The 26,034-nt window shown below is 37.2% G+C and overlaps 1 protein-coding gene across 13 annotated transcripts in view; it reads left to right on the top strand.

The window, feature by feature from the left end:
- Positions 1-26,034, top strand: part of GULP1 (GULP PTB domain containing engulfment adaptor 1) — a 273,935-nt gene that overhangs the window by 73,915 nt on the left and 173,986 nt on the right. For all 13 annotated transcript variants that reach the window (XR_007378704.1, XR_007378705.1, XR_007378712.1 and 10 more), the window contains one exon: positions 8,047-8,108. Coding sequence is in view for 4 of the 13 variants with exons in the window: in XM_048953935.1 (XP_048809892.1) it covers positions 8,047-8,108 (62 nt within the window). In the remaining 9 variants the exon portion in view is untranslated. The remainder of the gene's footprint in view (positions 1-8,046; positions 8,109-26,034) is intronic.

The following is a 26,034-nucleotide window of genomic DNA, read 5'->3' as shown; positions in this document are numbered from 1 at the left end:
AATTTAAAATTGAATATAAATCAAGCTTTCAACTTTCACCCTAATGATAACAATGAGAAATACAAGAAAATGAGAAGCATGAACAAATTGTGCTTGTTTCAGGGAGTTCTTACCCAGGCAACTATAAATAAATTGAAGTTACAGTATCTGTTCTGATCAGTTTGCTCATATAACATGTAACATTTCATAATTTATGAAATAACATTGAGAAAAAAGTTGATTTCTGGTATAAAGCTGATACCACCACCTGCTGAACTCTCATGCTTCAATATGGGAAAAATAGCCTTTGCTTCCATACCTGTTCCAAGTAAAAGAGCTGACCTTCATGCTGATGTCACCGGAAGTTGGTTGGACTACTAATAGCATATATCAGGGAGAAAACTTTCTATTTTAGAAATATGGTAAGACTTAGTAACTGTACAAAAACATAAATTATACATTCTATTCCTTGGCCTATAATCAAAAGAGGTTTTATAGATTATTAACAGTCTCTTTCCTTTTCTTAGTTAAAGAAAAAAAAAGCAGACAAAAACATCAAATCAAGAACAGTGTATTGTATGTTCATGTTGCATTGTTAATATAACCATGCTTGTGAAAATATATATCAATCTATCGACAGTATCAGGAGCTTTCTTTTGGATTTGATCTGGTTTGGGGTCATTATCTCTGTCAATCTTTTGTTTTGTCGTTTAACGTCTAGTGTAGTAGTAGCACAGTTGCTTTGAAATAATGCAACATGGAAAGTGACAGACTGAAGTCAGTTCTATCCTTTAAGTATTCATCTTCATGATTTCAGTCTTCTACGTAGGCAGTTTAGGAGTAATTCTTTGTAACCTCATGTAATTATTTGTAAGTGACCTTTGGAAAAGCTGTTTTGTTCAACTTTGGGATTTTTCTTCCATTATTAGTGTATTGTTATCTGAACTGAATTATCATATTGGTCTTAATTTACATGGTAGTGTGTACATGAAATCTGTATACACAACCAAAAACGTGAGTTATGTTGTGGGTTTTGTTGTTGCTGTTGGAAGGGGTTTGTGTGTGTGTGTGTGTGTGTGTGTGTGTGTGTGTTGTTGTTTTTCACATTTCTCTCCTTTCTGGTGAGTGTAGGGACATCTCCCAAATAAGCCCAGAACACTTGTCTGGTTCTGTGGATTTTCGTTCAGTCATTAGTTCAAGAAATGGTGTAACTATGAAACAAAAATGAGCTAGCATTGTTTGTGTTCTGCCATATTGGATATGAGAAAGAGGCACAATTGAGTATGGGATAGCTGTAATTCAGACTTTCTGGGATAAAAATATTGCAACTCTGAGTGTCTCAAAATATTGCTAAGTATGTAGCTCCATGTATCCACATCTGCTAAATTTAGCCTAGAATTATGGTGTGTGAAATCCAAACAAGTTTACCTCGTTTGTGGAGGACAACAAATCACAGCTGAGTGTGGTTCATTCTTATACCACAGTGATCCTATTTCATCTTAGAGTAAATGTCAGTCTTAGTTTACAAGAAGTTCAGTTCCAACGCTGCTGTTGGGTGCAAGCATCTGAATTTGCTAATGGTGGGTTTCTTTGGTCTATGAAGGTTGGTGATTGCTGCCAGGTTACCAGCTCATGAGATGTAGATGGCATTCATAATATTAAAGGGAATGTATTGAAGCAATTGCTTATCAGGAATTGTAAGTTTCAGCAATATCCTTTCAATGTAGTGTCTTTTTATGAGTCTCATCTATGAAAATGCAGACAGTTGCATTTAATTGTCAGGGTTTATATAGGATGCTCTTTTACAAGAGTGGACTGTCTCTAATGTGACCTTTATCTGTACTGTAGACTTATGCTACATTCCAGAGGGACATGTATTTTGGCTTGTCTTTCTTTGTTGAATGAGTAGACAACAAGTGAAGTGCTAAAAAGTGTTAAGTATAGATCTAAAGCAAATATATTCTTTGAAAGAATTGAAGTATTTCATATCAATGGTTGAAATAAATTATGTATTGCATGCTGCAATTCAACATTAACAGTAGAGATTAAAAAATGCTTACATCAGTAAATACATACTCCAAAGATGTTCATGTAGTGGCTATCTTCTTCATTGTGGTCTATAGATATTCTTCTGAATACAAAGCAAACAAAAAAAAAGAACACAGCATCACCAGAAAACAGCTGCTGCTTGATAAAAATTTTTAATAACAATTTCTACTAGAGCAAAGCTTAGAAGTAAAGGATGCATTTTTGTTTATCGAATGTGTTGTTTCACTCTCATTTATTATCTTAACACCAAAAATTGCTCATCTTAATAGCTTTGAAATACCTACACAAATATATTTTGTGCTTTTGAGATAATGCTTTGTGGGTTTTGAAATATAGTATTGTGCAAAAACAATATTCTATAATGTTTTTTAGCTCATTAACTGCATATGGTCATGTTTGTTTATTTTTCTTTTTATTTTATGTTACTGGTCTTGTTAAGCTACTGAGGTTCCCTTTAAAGTATGCTAACAATGAAAGTTGCTGATTTGCTATGCCAATTTTGGAAGGACCAAGTCTTCCATTCATGTGACAAGGAAGTGTGTTTTTATTCTGGAGCATGTGTGTGCATGCATGCTTTTGTATGCAAAGATACATTTGTTCACTTGTCCTGGGGAGCTGAGAAAAATGTTCCTCGTCACAAAAATAAAGCAAATAACATCACCTCTGAATTTTAAAGATGGAGTGAATGGATTTAACTGACCTGAATTGTTCTGGAATGAATTGGCTGTAGTGTGTAGTATTTTTAGAGGATATACAACTGCAAATCAAAAGTACATATTGGAAACTCTTTAAGGGTTCATGTTGAGTCTGCACAGATAAGCTTATTTTCTTTTGAGACTTCGTGCAGCATGCTTTCTCTCTTTGGCCTTGCATAATAGTTTGCTCTCTCGGATGAAAATAGTGTGGCAGCTCCTCCATCATGTCTAAATCTTAAGATTTCATTAGCTATGAGTGAATTTATTTTCCTCAGCTCATTCTTAACATGAGAATAGGAGATCAGGATTGTAATTTCCCATTGCCTCTTCTACCTGCGTTATTTTCAGGAGGTCATAGCAGAAATCTGTTGCCTGCTTACAGAATATTCAAGGCATCTCAAAGAACAGGTCTATGAATGTTTACAAGGATACTTTCCAAAATAAGTTATTTTTCCTCTTGCAAATCCTGAAGAGCTCCTTTCAGTACATAAACACATTCCTTAACTGTACAGCACAAATTCTGTTTCTAAAACAGAACAGCATTGGAAGAGACCTAAGCCTTCTGGTTTCCACCCTATTAAAATTTATGCAGCCTCATTTAGCAGTGTTCAATGTTTTATACAGCAGTTAGTCAAGGGTATGCTTGGAGATCTACAAGCAAATAAATCCTTGATGCAGAATTGTTTTTAGTGAGTAATGTAGAGTTGTTGGTGAAGTGTACTGTTTAGGTTGTAAGCTTGGGGAAGTTACTCTAAATACAGTTCATGAGATGCACACACACCCTGTTATTTAGCAGGATGAATGTCTAATTAAAGACAAGAGGCATTATTTTTTGTGTGCACATAAAGCTCAAGATGCGATTTTGCAGCTTCAGCGTGACAAGTTTTGAAAATGAGTCATTGAGAGGTCAGCCAATGCTTTTTGTAAATAACTTAAACTTCTCAAGTTAGAGCATCTACTGCATTGTTTCCTTCCAGTAATTTTTTTTAAATCAAGATAGATAAATGCAGGAATGTATCAACAGTCATACAGGGAAATTTTACTGCACTCTAAAAAGCAGAAGCTGGAGGCTTGATTTGAATGTACTCCATAGTGAAAGCTTTTGAAAAATGTGGTCTCTTGCAATGTATTATACTATGCTAGTCTCTTTTACCTTCAACTCTTCACCTTTCACCTTCAACTTGGGGGATTTCCTTTTCTTTGGGAGACTGCAGGAGACAAATTTTGTTCAAGATCTTTTTCTTCATAGCAAGGTTTATAAAACAGAAAGACAGTTTCAATACTTCTCTTCTGTTACTCAATATCCACTGATGTCAAAGAGATTTTGACTCAGTCAAGAATTAAGGCTTTAGGTTCTACTTTCTAGATGGGATTGTGTTTTCATTGGGGTACTAAAAATATGTTCAAACCAGAATCTTTTTTAGTTGCGTTAACTTGAATGGCCACTTGAGCTCATGTTTGATAAATATATGGAAGCTGAGTTAAGCGGAGCCATGTGTAGAATCCATGATGAGTATGGGATTTAGAGAAGCTTAACTAAACTAGCACTACTAAGCATTGTTTTGCAGTTTAATATAATAGGAGAGTTCACTTATCTTCCTACAAAATCCATTCTACAGTACTTCAGCATTTAGTAATGCATGCAGAAATCTATATCTCTGAGAGCAGTTTCTTGGCACTGTTGCTTCTTACCTTTTTGCTGGATAAATGGTGAGTTGTGTTGTTATTTAACCTAATGTTCTTCTCTAAGTGCAGCACAGTTCACCCAGATACTTTATGAAGTCTTTGGGTCTATTGACTTCAGGGTGGGATTTGTCTGCATGTTTCCTTTCTGTTCAATGCCACCAAGGTCACAAAGTGCCTCTTTCCTCTAGCTTGTACTCCACATGGATTCAGATTGTGAAGTCTTCTCCCCTTTATGGCAGAAAGGGACTGGTGTGATTCAGCAGGGCTAGAAAGGAATGAATTGCCGATGCAATTACATCCATCAAATGATTCATTTTCCAAATGTTAGTTTTAGGCAGCTTTCCCACTGGCAGAGGGCAAAGCCCAAGAAACTCTTACAGCAATCAAACGCTCTTAAAGTCTAGATCGGGTGCTGTCCTGCTGCTACAGGGCATCCATCTCCACAAGTCTGCTGCACAGCAAGCACGTAATATAATTGAGAAGTACTCGTGTATGGGCATGCAGGGTTACTGGCTCTCTTTAAGCAGCGCTGTGTCTTACTCTGAGTTGCATTGTGAACAGCGTATGTTCTTCCCATCTTCCCAGTGGTACTGTGTTAGTCACAACCACCACATACTCAGCATTTTGCCTCCTAGCATCTCTCATGATTCATTCGAGTTAAATTCTGCTTATGCTTTAACGCTTTTTGGATGGCCCTAAGTCATAATTCTCAAAAAGAAAATGCACATATTAGGCGATTATGTCAACTTCAATGTAATTGTTGTGCAATGTAGGTTGATAGCTTCAGACTAAGTCTGGAACAGATGTGGTTTTCACCAGGTGAAATAATTGTAGTTTTCACTTTCTACCTCAGTTGTGTACAATGCGTGCCTGTGTCAGTTTTTGTTTTGTCTAGGTTTTGGTCCCTTTTTTAGAACTTGCTGTTTTATTTGTCTGTTAAATGTCTAGAAAGCTTGCTTCTATGTAACTAATAAAATCATAATGTGAGCAGTACTTCTCATTTCATTGCAGGGCTTCCTATTATGTTTATTGCTTCAAAATGAATAAGTACTAAACCATGGTAAACCATTTTAAATTAATTTTAATAGTGAGGAATCACATCAACAGCAACCACACTGAAATGAGCTGTTTAAAAGAACACTGGTTTTCTTCTTTTGTAGTTTTCTGGTCAGTTGGTTGCAAAATGCCTGAAATTTGTTCTTTGGAAGGGCTATGAGAAATAAAACTTAGTAGTATTTCAAACAAATGCTGAAAAAGAGAGGCATAAGTCCAAAATCAGAGCTTACAGCTCAAAGAGAAATGCTGTTAACAAACCTCTGTAACATCTGCTCTCTTATATTTTTTTCTATCACTGAATTTTGCCTCACATTGATTTTCTGTTTGATGTCAAGAGATCTTTCGAAAATGCCACTAGCCTGTGACTGTTGCCTGCCCTTAGGAAATGGGCTTCCAGCATCTATAGATACATACTGCCTGGGTCACACTGTCTGGGTATCCGCATGTGGATGTTGGAAACACTACTTGCTGGCTTGTTTTAATTAATGCCATGAATCTCATAAAATCCAGGTAGCTTTTTGGTACCCAGCAAAGTTAACGACTTCCTTTTGAGCAAGGAGAACCTTCCTGTATTGCTTTGCTTAAATAAGTGTGCCCATAGTACTGAAAATTTCCCAACAGCATTATCCCTTGCTGCAGACCTTACAGTACACAGGTGGACAACTTGACAGAAATGCTTCAGGAAAAGTTTTGTGCCTAGTGATAATAACGGAAAGATTACCAGCAGCTTGAGACTAGCATTTCCAGCTTGGCTCCTAAACTAAATCATACCATTTTTTGGGTTTGAACTTGTCTTTCATGGGATGGAAATAAGGGAGGAGAAAACGATTTTATTTTTTTTTTTAAGAGCTGTTTTCCCAGTACATGTTTGGTCAGTGAATGCATATTTGAGAGCTTAACTTTTCACTGGGCAGGTCTCCACTCTGCTCCGGTAAGCCGTATGGGGCAGAGAGCACCTGGGGCTTCTGGTGAAGGCTGATGTGTAGCCTGCTTCCCAGCTCTCAGCCCTGCACAGCCCTGGCTCACGGAGCTCGTGGTTAGCTTTTGGCTGTTAGGCGATGTTCTCATGTTCCTTTTTCACACCAACTTCATTCCTTTTTCACTTGTGGATGATGTCAGCTTTTGGTGCTGTAATCGAAATGGAGATCAGGCTTCAGTTCTTAGAACATTCTGGAAATCAGCAGGTACTTGGTCTGCACAGCAGTTGTAAGGCACGCTTGAAAGGAATTGGAGTTGCTGCAGCCTGTAGCCATACTTTTACATGCCTCTGAGCAGAGAAATCCTGCTTCCTTAATTAAGAAGTGATAATATCACTCTTCAGTAACGCATCTGAACCCACTTATCTACAAGGAGATTGGCTTAGAGATAAAAAAAAATGTCCTTCAGCTTTGCAGTTTTGATCCCATGACTGTGGTGAATATCTTGGTGAACAGTCTTTTTGCTTCCTTATATCCAAACGATTGTTCAGTTGTTTTAGTGTCAATCAGTGTCACAACTTTTGCTCCGAATCAGTTTGAAGTGGACTGGTTTTACTGTTCTTATGCATAGTTAATAAACAAATAATTGCCTTAACTCGGCTCCTGTTAAGGCACTGAGAATTGTTTGTGAACGTTCAAGGGGAAAGTTTTGGTTTAAGCTGTTATCCTGTTACTTAATAAAGTTCCAGATCTGTGACTTGAATTCATTCTAATTAAAGCAAGAGTTGTGTCATGTTAGAAATACTACCCAATATCAAATGTATGGGATATGAAATACTACTCAGTGATACAGATTCTCTCTTGTAGTTGGTGATACAGTTCATTATTTTAGAATTTGCACATTTTTCTTAGTTTGGGGAAAAAATATTTCTACATTTTTGATTAAAAAAAAACACTATTTCTGATGTTAATATTCTATCCTAAATTATTAGAATTTTCTAAACTGGATGCAAAATGTATTTAGCTAACAATGAAGTCATGATGTCACCATATTATATGTGCAGTGGGAAAAACAAGACAGCAGCACTGTTCTGTGATGTGAAAATCATCGAAAGAAAAATAAACTATTATTTAGGGCATATAATGAAAAATTCTAACCTTCTGAATCAGTTACTACAAGCTGACTTATTCTGTATTCTTATAGGAAGATTAAGGTTTCATTTCTATTTTCACTGTGATACATTTTTCAGAAATAATTTCCTTAGTCCTTTTAACGTGTTGGCAATCTGTCAAACCCCAACAAAATGTCATTAGAAGTGCAAGATGTGGTTAGTGCTTTAAATAATAGGATGCAGGGTATATTGATGTTGAGAAGCAGGAGCAGCAAACTTCCTTAGAGCAACAAATTGGAGGGGAGGAGTTGGAATGCTGATGGTGAATAAAGTCAGTTAAATGAGGAATGTACCCAAGTGAAGTAATGAGGTATCTTTCATGTAAATGGGAAGCTGAAAAAAAGTGTTTGCATCTAGCCCCAGTAACAACTTCAGACAGATGCATATATGAGCATAATTGGTATTGTTGATGCTTTTCACATAGGTATTATTATGGGTTAATTAACAATTGAATAACCTATTCAGTGCTTCTTTTATTTTGCTTTTCTGTAGACAAAACATGGATGCACACTCCTGAAGCCTTATCAAAGCATTATATTCCCTATAATGCAAAGGTAAGAATACATGAAGTTATTTTCTCTTCTTACCTTTAAAACACAGCGCATTCTATCTTGCTTTTCATTTAAAAACTGCAGAGACATGGGATAGCCAAATAGCAAGGAAAAACTTAGTAAGTAAAAGTCTATTTTGCAGATGATATTGCTCTTTTTCTTAAATAATAGATGATTCTGCTTCTGTCTTAATGTTTGAGTTTGTAGAAAGCGAACTAGTGTTTCTCTTCTGCTTGAACCTCTGTTTCCTTTTAGTGGATTCCAAATGGATGGAAATTCTGACTGCAAAGGAATTTAATATCAAACTGCTTTCTTTACACTGTGTAAAAATTAAAATTAATAGCACAAGATTTTTTTGAACAATAGCGAAGACACTGAGTAACAATCCTATCTGCTGGATGCATTGAAGTGTCAAATGCTTTCAGAATATGGTAGAATAATAATGTGATTTTTGCGCAGTAAAATCACAAGTCTTATTCTAATGTTCTTTTATATCAGCTACACTGAAGTTCTGTAATGGTATTTTAATTAGCCTAATGACATTTGTTCACAGGAAATGCATTTTTCCAAAATAATTTTAAAATGTGGTTTGCCAAAAGGAGATGGGAATATATGCTATCCTTTATAACAAGGGCAAAGTGAGTTATTACTTGTCATTTTACTGGGAATATATTGCAGTAGGATTGCACCATGATCTGTTCTGGATGAAGTTCTCTATTATCAATTATCCTGTAATTGTTTGGTGTTTTAAAACTTTTTTAACATAAAATGGAGTACAGCTTCACAGAGCAGAACCTGGTTTCCTATACTGGTATTCTCCACTGTTGTTTATGCAATTTTTTTATTTTTTTTTTTTTGGTGTACCATTATCACCCAGCGAGCAAACATCCATAGTGGAAAGCTGGATCTCATTCTAGTAGTTGCCAGGTGAACATGTTTTTATTCTGTGTGCTCTCGACCTGAGTTTTTGACCAAAGAGTGTATTACCAGATGTATCACCGTTTAGCTGGATTGCCTTGCCAGATAGCTTGGCTTTTATGTTACACTTTTTGAGAGCAAGGAATGCATGCCAGGGGTAGTGGACCATCTGTTTTAAGAGCAAGTTGAAGCTACAAATTCTACTAATGCACTGGAGAAGTTGCTTCATTTGTGGTCTTCTTTTATTATGAAGAGTTCTCTCTCCCCTTCCTTGTCTTGTTTCCATTCTTAATACAATATGTTATAAATAGGAGTCATTACAAGTATGCAGAAGAAAAAATTAGAATAAAGATGATAGTGATGGAGTGATGCTAACTGTAGAAAGCAGTGTCAATAACTGTCCTGGCAGAGGAAGAGGAATGGGAAATTGCCTTTCAAATGAAGTCCACTGTATCTAGGTTAGTAAGGGCCCCGATGTCTTCTGGGTTCGATGTTTGGAACTCATGGGGAGTTCGGTGCTGTTGCCTCTGAGTTCTGTTAGAGCTCTCCACAAGCATCCTAATGTACTACATGGTATTTTTTTTTAAAGGTGACTTGATCAGTTTGTTTTAAATGAGGTTTACACCTCAGTCCTCAAGCACAGGTGTTTTTTTGTCAAATTTTGCAATATCTTTTTGCTTAAGAGAAGTCAATGGTTATATTAATATATCATTTGAGTTCTGTAACGATTTTTTTTTTAACTAGTATGTTCACCTGATTGCATACCATGAAACTAGATCATGAAATAATGATTAAAAACTCAGGCAGCATCTATAAAGCAAAATGGAGGACAGATAAGTTTTTCTTTGTTTTGTTTTTACAAATGTTGGTTGCTGTGTTTTCCTGTCCAATTCTATAACACTGTATCCAGACAGCTTTTTTATTGGGTAGAAATGACAGTGCTTTTCCATCTGATTTCTTTCAAAAGGTAATTATGTGAGTGAAGAATAATAATGATGACAAGTTCAGAAAATGAAATTTAGTTGATGAAAAGCAATACTGGAGGTGTTCTTTTTTCTGTGGGCAAGAGAGCTTTGTTCTGCTGCGTAGGTTCTTGAATACAAATTACATAGGAGGAAAAATCGTGTTTTCTGTTCTTTATTAGATACAAAAAGCTTACACAAATCTTCTGAGATTATCAGAAAACAATACTAAGAAAGAAAAATCTAGAAAAGGTCCGGTTTTGTTTCTTAACTTGATTCCTTACACATTCTCCTAAGAATTAGTGAAATCTCTTTGATAAAAATGTGGCCCATGTGTTAACTGCTGACTTAAGAAGAACAATTCTAATCAAGGCCATTGAATGTGAAAAAACACTTGCAATACTACAGAATTGTTCTCTTCTGTACAAATTGGAGAAGTTTCCAGGGTTGTTTCTTCTGCAAATAAAATCCAGGATGCACAGGTTTCGTAAGAAATGCCCTTAAACAGGAAATGAGTCCTGAATCTTGCTGTTTTTCTGAGCATACCCATTTCTCGTGGCATTTGTTACACAGAAATGTCCTGCTTTCCAGGGTGGTTTGTATACAGTAGGAATTAATGAGGGATTTGGAGTGTTAATTTCATTAAGGGTGTGTGAATAGCTTACGTATTAGTATGGAGGTGTAACGTGGGCCTACTGAAGTGACAATTGTGCAATCCGTTGCTTTGTGAGCTCCTATTGTTTATAAATATAACGCTTTGAAAATGTACTGGTTACATAGCTTTTTTTATCTTGCTAAAAATTCATTTATAATCTTGGTAGTAATAGCCCCATTGTAAAATATGGAAGCATAGGTCTCGCTTAGGTGCAACAACACAGGAGTTTTCACCTAGTAAAAGCTATTTGTTACCAGGGCATGCAATTATACAACTCAAACTGAAATCTCAATTTTTTTTCTGTAATGCTCCTAAATAAGAACAGATGTTTGCATTATTTTCTGTACTGTGGAGGGAAAAAAAAAAGCTCTTCTGCCCTGTTAATTCTCTTTTCTTTTGGCCAGTTTTTTTTTTGTCTATAATAAAGTGTGATCAAAGTGAACCTGATGCAACCTTAAAAATATATATATATGGACTGACAGTTCACATAACTGATATTGCCCTGAAGGATGTGTTTCTGCTAAGCCACTGCTCTAAACAGCAAGAATTTTACTGTATCTCGCTGCAGTAAATTACATATGTTCTTCTAAGATTCCCCTTACGGTCACTTGGCTGTTTTTCAATTTGCATCAAATTTCTACATGCACATCTATCCATTTTGAGGATTAGACGCTCTGCTTTGCAAGTCTAGTGTTTATGCTGGCTTCTAGCAGCCTACAGAGCCAGTAGCTTTGACATTACAAGACCTGGAAAGCTGCTATTTTGTGTAGCAGTATGGCATGTTAAACCCTTTGGAGTTTATTTTAACAAGAGATAAGATGGCTTCCTAGTATCTAGGCTTCTGTTCTCTTAGTGCTTACTTCAGGGCTTATTTTACAACATCACATGTTGTTATGAATGTGACATTGGTATGGCTGATCTTCCCTTGTAGGAGCATCTGGAAAATTAGTATATCTGTCTAGCCTGTTGAAAAAGTAAGCCGTGTTGCTAATTAACCAAACCTAGGTGGATTTGAGATCTCATGACCACTGCAGACCTCTCTCCAAATGTGTAGACATCCCTTTATGTAAGCAATGTACCTTTGTTCTGGTGTGTGCCCCTTAGGTGGAGCCCCTCTGTGCATCGGTGCTGTAATAAAGAGTGCCTGCTACTTTCTGTTATATCAGCTTTAAGGAGTGTTATTTGAGCTGGGGTTTGTCTGATGCCAGATAAACAAATGATTCCAGCTGAAGTTGAAGTCTGAGTCTTAAAAGATCTGAAGAGATTTTACGAGCAAAACTTTATTCCAAGAAAGACAGGTAACCTCGCTCTGTTTTCTTGTCTGCTTTTTATGGCAGTTAATTGTGAACTGATGTGCAGTTTCATAAATGATCTTTCAATTGCTGAATATGTGTTTTGGATCAATAGTGCAACTGTACCATAGTGCATTGGTTGCAAACACCCTATCTGGCAGTACCTACTACTACTGTTCCTTCTTACAGGAACAATACAACAAACAGAACGTGATACCTAGTTAGTAATTTCTCAAACTTTTTCATTAATCATTCAGAAATAGCAGATAATATTTTTCCGGAGAAAGAATTCTAAGTGAAAAGTACATTTTTCTTCAAGTGTGCTGCTGTGCAGTAAAGTATCAGGCACGGCTCTTGGTGCTCTGGCTTTGAATATCTGTATCATTTTGTACTCTGTTATCAAAAGCATATTGTCATGACATAAACTGCTCTCCTACTACCAAGTGATGGAGCTGTACCAGCAAATTCTCCTTTTTCCCTCAGCAAGCACATTGCAGAATGATGCTGTGTCAGTAAAAATAATTATGAAAGAATATCAAAGAAGTCTACTTAATTTTATATGGTGAAATTAGATCTAGTAAAATACTCCATACAGAACAGAAAAGTTTTGCAAATTAGAAACTAATGAAATATAAGAGGGCATTATAGGAAGTGATTTATTTTTCCTGCATTAAATTTGTTATAATTAATAAGTGAATTTAAATTAACTTTCACTAGTCTCAAAATGCCTTGGATATAATCATAATAAATGTGTTTAACCACAAGAATAATGAGTATTATGAAAATATTCAAATGAAATATGAAAGCAGCAAATGATTATTCTATAAATAAATGTGAATTTGAATTACTTAGTTATTTCTGATACGTTGCAGTCATTGAACTTAAGGCTTATTTTTCCATGGCTGGAATAAACATGTAAATAAAGCATCTGAAGACTGAAGGGGATACTTTCAGAAGACTTCTCTGCCTTTGGAAAAGGAATCTGTTCCATTTTACTTACAAGTTTACACTCTTGAGAGAATGGTAGGAGATAAACATGCTATGTCCACAAAGACTCTACAGAAGGGATGACTGTGAGGCAGGAGTGTTATATGTAATTCTGTTGTTGTATGTGAGGGTTGTATGTGATTCTGTGAAACTTGCAGCAGCAAAAAGCATCATCTCTTCTAGGTATCTTCACAAGGGAAGTTGCCTGTAAGTATCGAGCACTGAATGATAGAGGGCTTTTGGAATTCTGTGGTATGCCTTGCCTGAGATTACTCTCCCAGTTTGTAAATGGACAAGTATTACATCTGCATCTCCTGAACCTCAGTCTAGTCTTTGGAGTGCAGAACCAGACCTTACCTCCTGTCAGTACTGTATTGCTGTACCGTAATGGAAGTTGAATGATATTTGTAGACAGTTGTAGACCTCTGTCTGCATATGAATGCACAAAGGTTCAAAGCTGGATGAAGAATGCATGCTGTGAACACTAGAGTAGCTCTCAGTGCCCAGCACGTGTAAGCATCTCGAGGCTATCTGCAGGAATTAGTGGCCATATGCCTTATGGTGTCTATGTTTATCTGCACCTAGGTGTTTGTGTTTTGCATCCACTTCTACTTGTCAGGGGGCTTTGAAAAATGTGACCTTTATAATTAGGATACCAATATGTTGTATAACTAAATACAGGTTGAGGGATTTATAAAAAAAAAATTAGAAGAGCAGCTCTGCGATTTTGACATGTCTATGGCCTCTTTCCAGGTGTCTGTCCCCTTTAGTTACATGTGAAATACCCAGCTACACAGCCTCAGACTCTGCAGATCACTCTTCTCTAGAAGGTGTCTTGCTTCTAGGGAGGACTGAAGTTTGTAAGTTTATGAGCAATTTCATTTTTTCTTTTTTAAGGTCAGTTTCTGCATGTAGCTTTCAGAAAGAGCTTTAGTTTTTATTGAAGCTCCCAGTGCCATGCTTAAATGAAGTATCTCTCTTAAAGCATATAGATGAGAGAGATCAAAAGAGATTTTGATCCAAGAAGTTAAAATTTGCCAAGCTGGTGAATGCTTGTTGGAGCTGAGAGGATGAGAAGTGTTTTTAATGTTGCAGTAAAATTATAGTGCTAATGCTGTGGTGTAACAAATGAATAGGAAGAGGAATATATATTTGTACAGAAAGCAGGGGCAGGATTCATAAAAGCGCTTTGCTTTGGTTGTGACCTTTCAGGTCTGTTATAGCTAGACTGTACAGTAACAGGGCTGCTACCCTAGAAAGCAGCCTATGTGCAGCACCCACTCTACAGCCAGACCTGGTGGGGCAGTTCCATCTGACTTCTCAGGAACAAGGAAAAACTGAAATTCGTACAGCTGCTTAAAGTAATATTCAGTAGATTTTAATAGCAGGAGTGAGGTCTATTCTTCAGAGCTCTCATCTCTTATCAGGTTCAGCTTATAATCTCTCAGTCACTTAAATTGTCTAAGCATTGTATGACTTCAGTTTTAAGTAGGGAACAGATTTCCAATGCAAATAAGGCATGGAAGCTATAGTTTCACGGCAAGAAAGTAAAAAGCAGATCATAACAATTAATAATAGTATATCCAACATAGGAACTGAGAGGTGTTTTAGAACCCTTTCTCACTAATGTATTGTACTCGTGGTTTTCTGTAGTGAAGCAATGCAAAATCAAGTAACGTACCACAGTTTTGGAGTTGTTTTCTGGAGAGTTGGGAGCAGATTTACTTTATATGCCGTATATTGCCTAATGCTTATGCTGTTTTAGCACTTCAGCTGCTTAGTTACAGTCTTGTCCTTTCCCTCTGACTTTGCAAGCAGTCTAAGCTTCAATGGTCTTCTCAAAAAAAAGTATTTTTGGGGAAAAAAAAAAATTAAGTCACAGCTTTAGATACATTCTCGTAGGAGGTCCAAAGATCACTTATTTGGTACTGTAGATATGTTAAAAACTATAATCTAGATCAAAAATATGAAGCTGCCAGAGATTTAGTGCATTTTGGATGCTGGAGCACAATTCTAGAAAGATTGAATGCCTTTTTCTTTAAATATTACAGAGTTGCCTTTAGCTACAGTTACTCTTGTGTTCGGATTTGCTTTGGCATTGAAATGTATGAATTGGGTTGGAAGGGACCTCTGGAGATCATTCACATGATTCCTGCCTGGAGAAAATCAGTGGGGCACTACAGAGCTTTATACAGCTAAGCTTTAAATTCCTGCAGGGTTGGAGATGTGCAACCTCTGGGCAACCCGTACTACTTAATCGTAGTCCCTGTCAAATTTGTTTCATTCGTTTCTAGTTGTTATTTCTTTTGCTGCAGCTTGTGGCTCTTCGTCTTACACAAGAGTGCACGCATACCAGCCCTGCCAAGTTCAGGTTGAACAAGCACTGCCTTCTTAGCTTCTCACTGTATTCTTACTCATTTTCATAACTGTCTTGTTACGCCTAGATGCAATGTATATTTTGTTTTCTTAAATAATGGCTTATTATTGCTTTATTTCATCTTGAGGTGCAGAGCTGCTGAAGCATGGAACACCCAGGGTTTGTATGATTACAAAGGGCAGTTAATATATGGGAAGCTTTTATCTGGCTCGAGGCTTTTTATATCCTTTCACTGGTTTAATCTCCTAGATATGTTGTTTATTTTGAGTAAGTTGGAAAATTTGAAGCAGGACGTGACATAGAATTGATTTATTTAGTGCAGTCTGCAGTTACAAAGACTTGTGCTGATGGTATGATTAACAGTACAGTGATTGTCAATGCTGTATTATTTGAGAACTGCTTTTCTAGGTATGTTAGATCATACAATCCTAGAATGGTTTAGGCTGGAGGGGACCTTAAAGATAATGTAGATCCAACCCTGCTGCCATGGTTAGGATTGCCAACCACTAGATCAGGCTTCCCAGGACCCCATCTCCAGAGATGTGGCAAGGAAATGTGTTCCATCTCCTCACCACCCTGCGAGTAAAAAAAATTCTTCCTGAGATATAAATTAAATCTCCACTCTTTTTATTTAGAGCCATTCCCCCTTATCATATCACTATCAGACTATGTAAAAAGTGTGCCTCCCTTCTGCTTGTAAACTCCTTGCAAGTATTGGAAGGCCATGAGATCGCCTCAGAGTCTTTTCTTCTCCAAGCTGAACAAGCCCGATTGTCTCAATCTTTCTACATAGAATAGATGCTCCAGACTTCTGATCATCTTTGTGGCTCTCTCTGGACCCCCTCCAACAACTCTGCATCCTTCCTGTACTGGAGGGCTCAGTACAGGCCACAGTACTCCGGGTGGGCCCTCACAAGAGCAGAGTCAAGGAGGACAATCACCTCCCTCTCCTTGCTGACCACACCTCTTCTGATGCAGCCCGGAATACTGCTGGCTTTCTGGTTTTTGAGAGCATACTGCTGGCTCATGCTTTTCATCCAGCAGAACCTCCAAGTTCTTCTCTACAGAGGGGATGCTTTCAACAAGTTCTTCTCCCCGATTGTACTCATACCTGGGATTGCCTTGACCCAAATGTGAAACCAACATTCTTGAGATTTTGTTGTGTAAATAATAATTGCAATAATTATTCTATCACTTTTGGTGTAGAAGAGTTTGTAATGTAGGACAGCTCTTCATTGAGATGTTAATCTAACAAATTCTGGTAGTACAAGACTATATTTCTACATATGATATACACAGAAGGCATGTGTAAGTTCTTTTACGGTAGTAATAGCAACCCTCTTTCAACAGCAGTTCCTCAAAATATGGCATCTACTATTGAATACAGCATCTAATGCCTGTTTCGAAAGAGAACTTCAAGCAGAAGTTAGAAAAAATGCTTTAAACATGTGTATCACTACCCTCCCCATCAGCTGTCTCAAACCTGAGCAATTAGACTGAGACAAAGGCTCAAAATCGATAAAACTTTGTAACAGCTCCTCTTCAAAATGTTCTCTTACTCTTTAGAAAAAAAATAAGTGTTAATTATAGATCTTGACTACAGAAATATACTTAGAATGCTCAGTTCCTTCAGTTCGTCAACACAGAAAAGAGCTGACATCACAGGGATAACAGGCACAGAAGTGACTCGAATGTCTGCCCAAGGCAGCTGAACAACACTCAGGTTTGCCCAAATATAATTAACAAATTAAAATTAACAAAAGATAGAGCAGTGTACAAGGAAAAAGGACAGAACTTTCAAAGGCCTTACCATCAGCAAAGTATGTATGAGTCTCTCTGTATCCTTTTTTTTTTTTTTTTGCTTTCTCTGTTGCTGTATTCCTTTGTCTCTCCTTAAGTCTGCTTGGAACTACCAATTAGCCTTCTTAGCATGACCTCCAGGGATTCTTTCTGCACAGTTATATCCCCATGTGAGCTATCAGCTCTGAGAATGTGAGGTTTGCTTAAGCAGACTTTCTAGCCTCTGGACCATTGAGTGAATTGCAGTCTGACACTTGAACTAATAGGCTGTAGAGTTCAGACATCTGGATTATTGTACCTTTGGGCTAGGTGGCCTTTAACTGCGTATGGATTGTTCTTGCTTTAAATTAAAATCAGGCCTGCGAGTGAATTAACTCCTTCTCTTTTCATCTCCTATTTTTACTTTAAACGTAGCTGTGTTTTTCTGTTTTCTCATCCTTTTCATGTATTTGTGGAGATGTTTTTTCTTACATCTACTCTTCACTAGAAAAGCATCAGGAAGTTCTCCCAAAATAAACTGGAAAATATAAATCATAGAAATAGAAGTGGATCATGGAAAACATGAAATTGGCACAGCTTTCTGTACAGGAATGTCTGTAAAGGCATAGTCAGTAAAAACCGTATATTTAAATCTAAAATAAGACTATAGAAATGTGTCCAAAAGCCAGGCAAAGCAGCATGTAAAATTTATTCACCACTCTGAAAACAAAAGACCTTATGACATGCCGATCTTCTCTATGAGGGTTCATCATCAAGAAAACACTGAACAAGTTGCTAGCTTCAGTCTGTGACTTTATGAACTCTACCAGATTAATAATGTAAGTGGTCAATAGTGGATTCTGAACTGTGTATGGAGTGTTTGCCTCAGAAATGTCTCTATGTGTTCAAGGAAGAGTAAAGCCATCTTGCCTTGTATTAAAAAGCACGCTGAACTTGGAACCTGAGAAAGTTAGCTGCATCGTGCCAGAGGAACGATGCATTGCCAAGAATCACATTTGCATGAACTAGTTTCTAAAGATTTTACGTTATTACTAGAAATTATTGGCCTCGAAGAGGGAGTGGGTGTTGGGCTACAGTGGTGTAAGCCTTCGGTTTTTTTTCTGTTGCATACTTTTTAATAGGCAACACTTCGTTGTTGTTGTTTTTTTCCCTGGATCTTTAAGGGAAACAAAATCTAGACAGTTCCTGTAGCTTTACAAGTTGTTTTTATTTTTTCCTGTAATCTCTCTTAGAAGAGGAAAAATGGGGGAATGAAGACAAACATCAAATCTTGATATGTGTAGTGCCAAAAATTTTATTGGAATAAACTATAATTTCTGTCATGAGCTAAAAATGTCCCTAAGGCTTACTTCTTATTGTTGCAGTAATGCTTGTATGTTTTTGAAATGGGATATCCTATAGAAAGAAGGTACTAAGCAAATCACATTAATTGGAGCATTCAGCTGAAATTAGGTGGGATGGAAGTCTTGTCTCTTGCCGAATACAGGATTATTGCTGAAAATCTGCTGAAGTAAAAAACGTGAGGGCTAAGTCAAAATTTAGAGGTGCTATCCAATGTGTGGTATATGAGGCTTTGAGGAACTGCAAACCATACTCAGAATGGAAAAGCATATGCCAAAACTGCATGTGCATACTTAATGTTCCAAGCAGTTCCAAGAAATTGGAGACCAGGTAGAGTTATGGGAATTTTGACTTTGTCTGTTTGGTTTTGTTTTTATTAACTGATGTCTGACTGACATAGTGAGCAGCGTTGCTTTGATTAGTGGTCAAGTAAATCCTCCTTGCTCCTTCCCCATGTATTTCAGGGGCTTGCAGTCCCTGCCTTTGGGTAACTAGGACAGGGAGGTGGAAAAGCTTGAGACTCAATCGCATGCTTTCTGTTCTCAAAATTTGAGAGTATTCTGTTCATTCTGTAGTAGTTAAAGCTTTTTACTTGTATTTGTTATTAGAATGGTGTGCTCGAGGAAGAATGTGGTTCAATGTTTTATACTGATTTTTCTCAGTAGCGCTCAGAGGTACTAACAGAAATTGTACTGTGCATTTCCAAGAAGTTATTGTCATTTATTACTGGATCATAAATTCTTTGAAGCTAAGAGGAGCTATCTTTGCATTGTTTGTGCAGCCTCTAGAATAGTGAGGTAGAGCCTCTAGGTGCTACCCTGATCAGGCAGATCAAAGTTCAGAGTAAGAAAGCATCAGAGCACCTTGGAGCTAATGAGCTTAGTTCTCGGAATAATTAGGTAATAATGCAGACATGACATGGGGGGGGGGGGGGGGGGGGGGGAAGGAAGGACTGAGTTAATACTAGATGCGCTCTGTAAATTTGTCTCAAATCACTGTTCTTAAATCAGATCTCAAATTCTGAATTGTGCATCAGTTCTTTGATCTCAAGACTAGAAGCATTCTCAGTGTACTCTTATCAAAAATGTTTGTGGCTATTTTAAAGACTCTAAACCCTTGAACAAAGTATTTTAAGATGCATCGTTTTCTTCTGTTAGACTCAGCTATAATGATTCAGAATAGATTAATTTTATAACTTTGTCACCAGAAGACAGGTCTTTTATTGAAAAGCATAATATTTTTAATGAAAAAAAAATGACAGCCAAGATTATAGTGTCGGATTGATTGCCATTGTAAAATAATTTATAAGGTACTTTCCGGCTCAGTTATGTTTTCTTTGAGTAGTTCATTTGAGATGTTCAGCTCATCTACTGATTAATCTTCAAGTTAGCAGACATCAAGGTCAAGAAGACAGTGGATTAATTTCATACTTCATGCTGGCAGGTTGAATCAGTCATTATTAAACATTTTTGTGGTTACTAAAATAATTTTCTAATTAAAAAGCCTTTCCCTGTTATCTATATTGTAGAGAAGAAAAATATTTTCTGTGTTTAGACAATGGCTTGCAAATCTGTTTCACATGGCTATGGGAATGGTGGATTTAAAAGGGAATGCTGTATTTTGAAATAAATAGCCCCAATCCCAGCTATTCTTTTTTTTATTATTTGAAAAACTATTAGTTACTGATACTCTTGAAGCTACTAAAGGCCAAGTGTCGAGTAATAATGATCAACTGTAGATAGGTTTCTTAGCTAGCTTTAATATAAGATCATGCGAAGAAAAGATTCTTTTCTAAGAGACAGGTGGATAGAAAAAGAACAATCGGCTCCGAGAAGAAAGCATTTTGGGTGCAACCAGGAAAAAATGAAAAATGCAGTGCAGTAAAAGGAATCAAAGAAAATCAGTGCTATCTTCACTGTTGCTTTTCTTTTTCAACAAGATACCCACTTCATTTAAGGGTTTGTTTTCCTCAAGCTTCAAATTTAATGCAGTTTTGGGGGTCAAATTTATTACTCTGCTTTGTCACCTTTGCTTTCCTCTGCTCGAGGAGTTTCTCCCACTTGAACTCCCACTTATGTGCAGCTCACCTGATTTCAACACGGATACCCCAGTGAATTATCCTCTGAAACTGGAGGGTGTTCTGTGAATGTAGTAAATCAGGAAGGTGCTACAGACGTCATTTGAATAAGATTAACTTTTAACATAGTAGATGTAACTCAGGAAGTGTATGTTAGGAAAAGAGGAGAGAAGGACATTTTTTAGTGGAAAATATTTTTTGCTTTTTTTTTCCCCTGGCCTCTCTTTTGTCAAAGTACTGCATGTGAATTTAATTTGTATGCATTTATTTAAGCACATGTGTGTAGATTATTCACGTGCGTATGAATTACACCTTACTACTGACTTAGCTTTGCTCCCCATCAAAGTTGTTCTCAGAAAGTGTTTGGCGCATTCTTCTTTCAAATATGGTGGTTTTCAGAATCTGCTGTCAGAACTACTGTGTAGAAAATAAAAACAAAGCAACAATTCCAAAACCTAGCCAAAGCTAATTCTCACTTTGTTACTGTCCTTCAGTATACCTTATTACATGCACCTCTGTCGTGTCCATTACCTCCTGCACGGACTACTTGTTACGCAAATTAGATTTATAATACTAGAACATAAAGAGCAAATAATCTGTGGTAACAAAAGTTAAACAGATGTTCAGATTATGTTCAAAATTTTTGTCACATGAAATAATTCTTTTAAGCTTCCAGTATGTTAAAATGAAAGCACAGCTCTGCATGTTCATTATCCTTTTTCCAGAGTAGTTACTTTCTGGTGTAGTGCTTGTTCTCCATTTGACAGCCAAGTGTTAATGTGAAACAAGAATTGAAGTAAGAGTAATTCACTGTAATCAGTGATACTGTAAGGCTCACAGCATCGCAACTCCTAAATTAGAGAAGCTGCAATGTCCTTAAAATTGGCGTCTTCATATTTCAGAGAAAGCTGGAAAACAACTTCAATAAACTGAGAGTACTGGACAATAGTTCCTTTTTCCTATTACTGAGACCGTGTTTGAATGAGAGTAATGTTCCTGACTGTAACTTTTTTGTTTTATCCCACAAGGAATTCCTGTTTCTGTGTTTATATTGTCGCTGCATGTTGCCATGGCGAGAGTGTGATACTGCAACTTCAGCATTAGCATTCTAGTGAAGGACAAAAGAGGCAGAAATGAGTTTAGAGAAAAGTAAACTTGGTTCGCAACATGGAAAATGTGTATGGAGTTCTGCTTTTTGTAAGATGTGAATATTTTTCAATACTGCAGAGTAACTTCAATACTTATATTTCTCTTATTAATGTTTTAGACATTTGTACATAAAAATCAATTACAATTTCTTCCACATCTTTTATAGTTGATTTATGTTGAGCAATGGCTCTAATGATTTTGTCTCTCGGTTCCAGACCGAAGAAATCATTGCCAGCTGAGCACTCAGAATTGCACAATCTCACCTTGGAAAGGCACATGAAAACTCCTATTTTTTCTCATACAAGTTGTTTTGAAGGGAAAGAATGTGAAGCCTGTTTTTCTCCAAATGCATTCCTAACACTGAAATCATCTGAGAAATATCTATGAAGGAACAACTGCTCTGTGAATGACATTGTGACCTCTTTGTTCATGTAGCTCAGAGGTTCTCCCTTAGTTCAGCAACCTTACTTTAACAAAGTAGTGAGTTAGTCAAAGTATTCAAAATTTTAGCTTCATCTTATTTATAAAGCAGGTAGTTGCTGCCAGTGTAAAAACTAGGATTTGTTTAGTTATCAAGTACCTCAAAACGTGTCTCATTTCTTTATCAGTCATTTTTGTCAGCTCAGGTCAACTTTCATTATTTCTAGGGAGGTTTTATTAGCCTGAACATTTGCGACAGTAACAGAATCAGCAGGACAGATGGAGCATGAGTATTGGAGGTTCAAGCTTAAACTTGCTTTATTTTGTGGGGGGAAAAAGAAGTTAGATTGCTTCTGGAATGCGAAAACAGCAGACCAGAACATGGTACAGTTTGAGGAACAGTGATGTTATGAAAACAGTCAGATTGATACTTAAGGCAAAGCAGAGCCAAAAACTAGGGCAGCAATTTTGTATGTTGTACTTGGGTGTTATGTTGATAACTTGTGGGGAAGTGGCTGTGAGAACACCAGTGTTTGGTATCTTCATGGTGTTGTTGCTTTAATGGCAGCTCTGTGCCAGATTGTGAGCTTCTGTGCATTTTGGGTTTAGTAAGGGTATTTTTTGGGGGTGGGATGTGTTGCAGGGTGTACCTCCTCTATTAACTTTATGACAGTGAGGAAATGAACTGTAATCAGAATTTGGGTAGGGTAGCAGTGTTGTGTGAGTAGTAACAAAGAAAACATATCTTCATGCTGCAGTGTAGTTACCTCTAGAGTGGCCTGTGTTGCTGCCCAGCATTCACAGGGATTAAGTCAGGATTAAAGGAAAAGTAGTCTTAGGGTTGTAGCAATTCATGTGACATCTTTGCAAAGGAATCTGTAGATGTAAACCTGTTTGTACTGCTTCACTACACCTGAGTGGAACATAGAAACTGCTGAAGTAGTGTTTTACTGTTGATTCGATTAAATCACTTTACTGTTATCTCCTTTATGAAAAAATGAAAAAGGAGGAGTCAGCTTTGTTAGATTAAGGCATATTTGCCCAATCCAAGAGCTGTGTGGGGTCACAGACAGCTGGTAATTGTTGGCCACACAAGAACGTAAAAGTTTAACATTATTTTGTGATTTTTTTTTTTTCAGCAAAACTTTTTATGAGTCAGTTGCACATGGATTGAATATGGACTGAGTAGGTGATGATGGAATGCTGCAGAGGGCAGAGCACAGAGCAGTGTAAATCCATTTTCCATGTCCACCACATACAGTCAAATTAAAACTCACCCGTCTTACACTTTGCATGTGCCTGTACCCCTAGGCATGTAAAACAAAATGGTTGCTGACAGTAATAATGTAAGAATACCTACAAATGTATGTGCCTGTGAAAACGTGTTTGTTTTTTTTGTTGGGCAGATGTGTAAGTTTTCATATTTAACTATTAACCTTGGGCTTGTGTTATTTCATAAAATATTTTAAGGTAAGTTAACATGCTCATGTTAAAAAGCATGTTCAGAAAAACAAGGTCAAACTAATTTTAGAGATTTTTGCCTCCTTTATTTCCTGCTTTAGTAAAAAATGCATATGAAAATAGAAATTCTGTTACTTACATACATGAACTATATTGTGTGTTTTATATGTGACCCAAGACAATTCCCTTTCACTCAGTGCAGCCCTGGGAACCCAAAGGCTGGATATGCATATATTAAGTTAGTTGAAAATATCTAGGATGTGGTAAAACAACAACAGTAAATATTGAGTGCTGAGTCTGACTTTATTACTTCCATTAAAAAAAAAAAAGGACAGTTGAGTCAAATCCAACTCCTGTGGTGCAGAACTAACTTTACTGTCTAATTATGGGCTTGTAAAGCTGAAAATCTGTCTGCTTTTTTTTTTATTGCATTCTTCTGAAGCTGAACATTTGAAGCTTGAAATAGTGAATATGAATTATTGTAGGTGGATTCCTTTAGTCAAGGTAGATTTTTCTAGAAACAGAAAGAGATGATGGTAATACTTCTGCCCTGGCAACAATCCACTCAAGAATATAAATCTTCTAAATTGAGGTATTCTCTAGCACTATTTTGTTTGTTTTTCTTTTTGACTGAGTATCAGAGGCTTCAGGTTCTGAAAGAAAATGCTAAGTTTTGTAATTAGTCCTGTTTTCCTTGCTTGAATATGTGGTTAACTCATGTAATAATTCCTGTGAGTGTATAAGTGCCCTTCCCTGTGCATTCACATGAACAGTTGTAATCTGCTTGAATAATCACCTTCACTGAATGTCTGTTTACTAGTGATAACTCTTACAGGAATCAAAAGATACTGTGATACAACATAACCAGCATGGATTCACTAAGGGAAAGTCATGTCTCACCAACCTCCCAGCCTTATATTATGGCCTAGCTGCATCAGTAGACAAGGGAGGAGCCACTGATGTCATCTGTCTGGACTTCAGTAACTACTTAGACATGGTTCCCTATAACATGTTTCTTTCCAGATTAGAAAGATATGCATTTGATAGGCAGACCATTGGATGGATGAGGATCTGGTTGCAAGATTGTACCCAGAGGGTAAGAGGTCAATGACTCAGTGTGTGAATGAAGTTCAGTGTCGAGTGGTGTCCCTCACAGGTCAGTACTGACACTGATGCGCTTCAATATCTTCATCAGTGATATTAACAGGGGGATTGAGTGCATTCTCAGCACATTTGTGGATGACACTAGGCTGTGTGGTGCAGACAACATCCTCAAGTGATGAGATGCCATTCAAAGAAACATAAGCAGGCTGAGCACTGGGCCCAGGAGAACCTCATGAGGTTCAATAAATCCAAGTGCAAGGTCTTGCACCTGGGTTGTGGCCAACTGTGCTATCAGTACAAGCTGGGGGTTGTAAGGATGGAGCATGGCCCTTCAAAAAACAATATAAACAAACAAAAAAAAAAGCTTGGGGAGTACTGGTGGATGCGAAGCTGGACATCAGCCAGCACTGTGCCCTCACAGTCCAGAAAGTCAACTGTATGCTGGGCTGCGTCGAAAGAAGTGTGGCTGGCAGGTCAAGGTGGGGGTTCTTGCCCCTTTGCTCTGTGCTGGTGAGATTTCATTTGGAAAATTGTGTCCACATGTACAGTTCTCAGTACAGGAGAGACATCAGTTTGATGGAGCATATCCAGAGGAAGGTCCCAGAAAAGATCCAGGCAATGAAATACCTTTTCTCTGAAGAAAGTCTAAGAGAGCCTGGGGGGGGAGGGAAGAGAAGAAAAAAGGCTCCAGGGAGACCAGAGAGAAGCCTTTCAATATTTAAAGGGGGCCTGTAAAAAAAGAAGTGGACAGGCTCTTTACACAGCTTGTTGTTGCAGGGAAAGGGGAAATGTTTTTAAAAGAGGGAAGAAATAGACTGAATAGAAGGAAAAATGTATTCACAATAAGAGTAGTAGAGCACATGATCAGGTTGCCCAGAGATGTAGTAGATGCTTTATCCCTGGAGACATTCTAAGTCAGGCTGGACAGGGCTGTGAGCACCTAATCTACCTGCAGGTGTCCCGGTTCATTGCAGGGAAGTTGGGCTAGATGGCCTTTATCAGTCTTTTCCAACTCAAATGATTCTGTGATGCAGAGCTGATGGTTTTTTTAGTTCTCAGGACCTAATAGGAGTGTAATGTTAGAGGATTGTAGCAGGTGGTGAGGATGTTAAGTATCTATAGCCAGAGCTGTCTTGATCATTTGTAGTCAAGTCACAATTAAGTGTTGGAACTTTTTATTCTTATTGTATTATTATAATATGCAAAATTTTTAATTTTTAACTTCTCTATTTTATCCACTCTCTAAGCAAAGGATTCTTACATGTAGTGGATGTAGAATATACTAAGAAGGAATGCTGTCAAGAAAATGTGTTCTAGTCACAGCCAGGGAATATGTGATAGATTATTTTTCTCTGGAGTTAAATTTGGTCATGCTCTTTTCCTCCC

The sequence above is a fragment of the Lagopus muta genome, chromosome 8 (genome assembly GCF_023343835.1).
Source record: "Lagopus muta isolate bLagMut1 chromosome 8, bLagMut1 primary, whole genome shotgun sequence".
Lineage (NCBI taxonomy): Eukaryota > Metazoa > Chordata > Aves > Galliformes > Phasianidae > Lagopus > Lagopus muta.
Note: the sequence above shows the minus strand (reverse complement) of the source record. Positions and strands in the feature narration are given on the sequence as shown.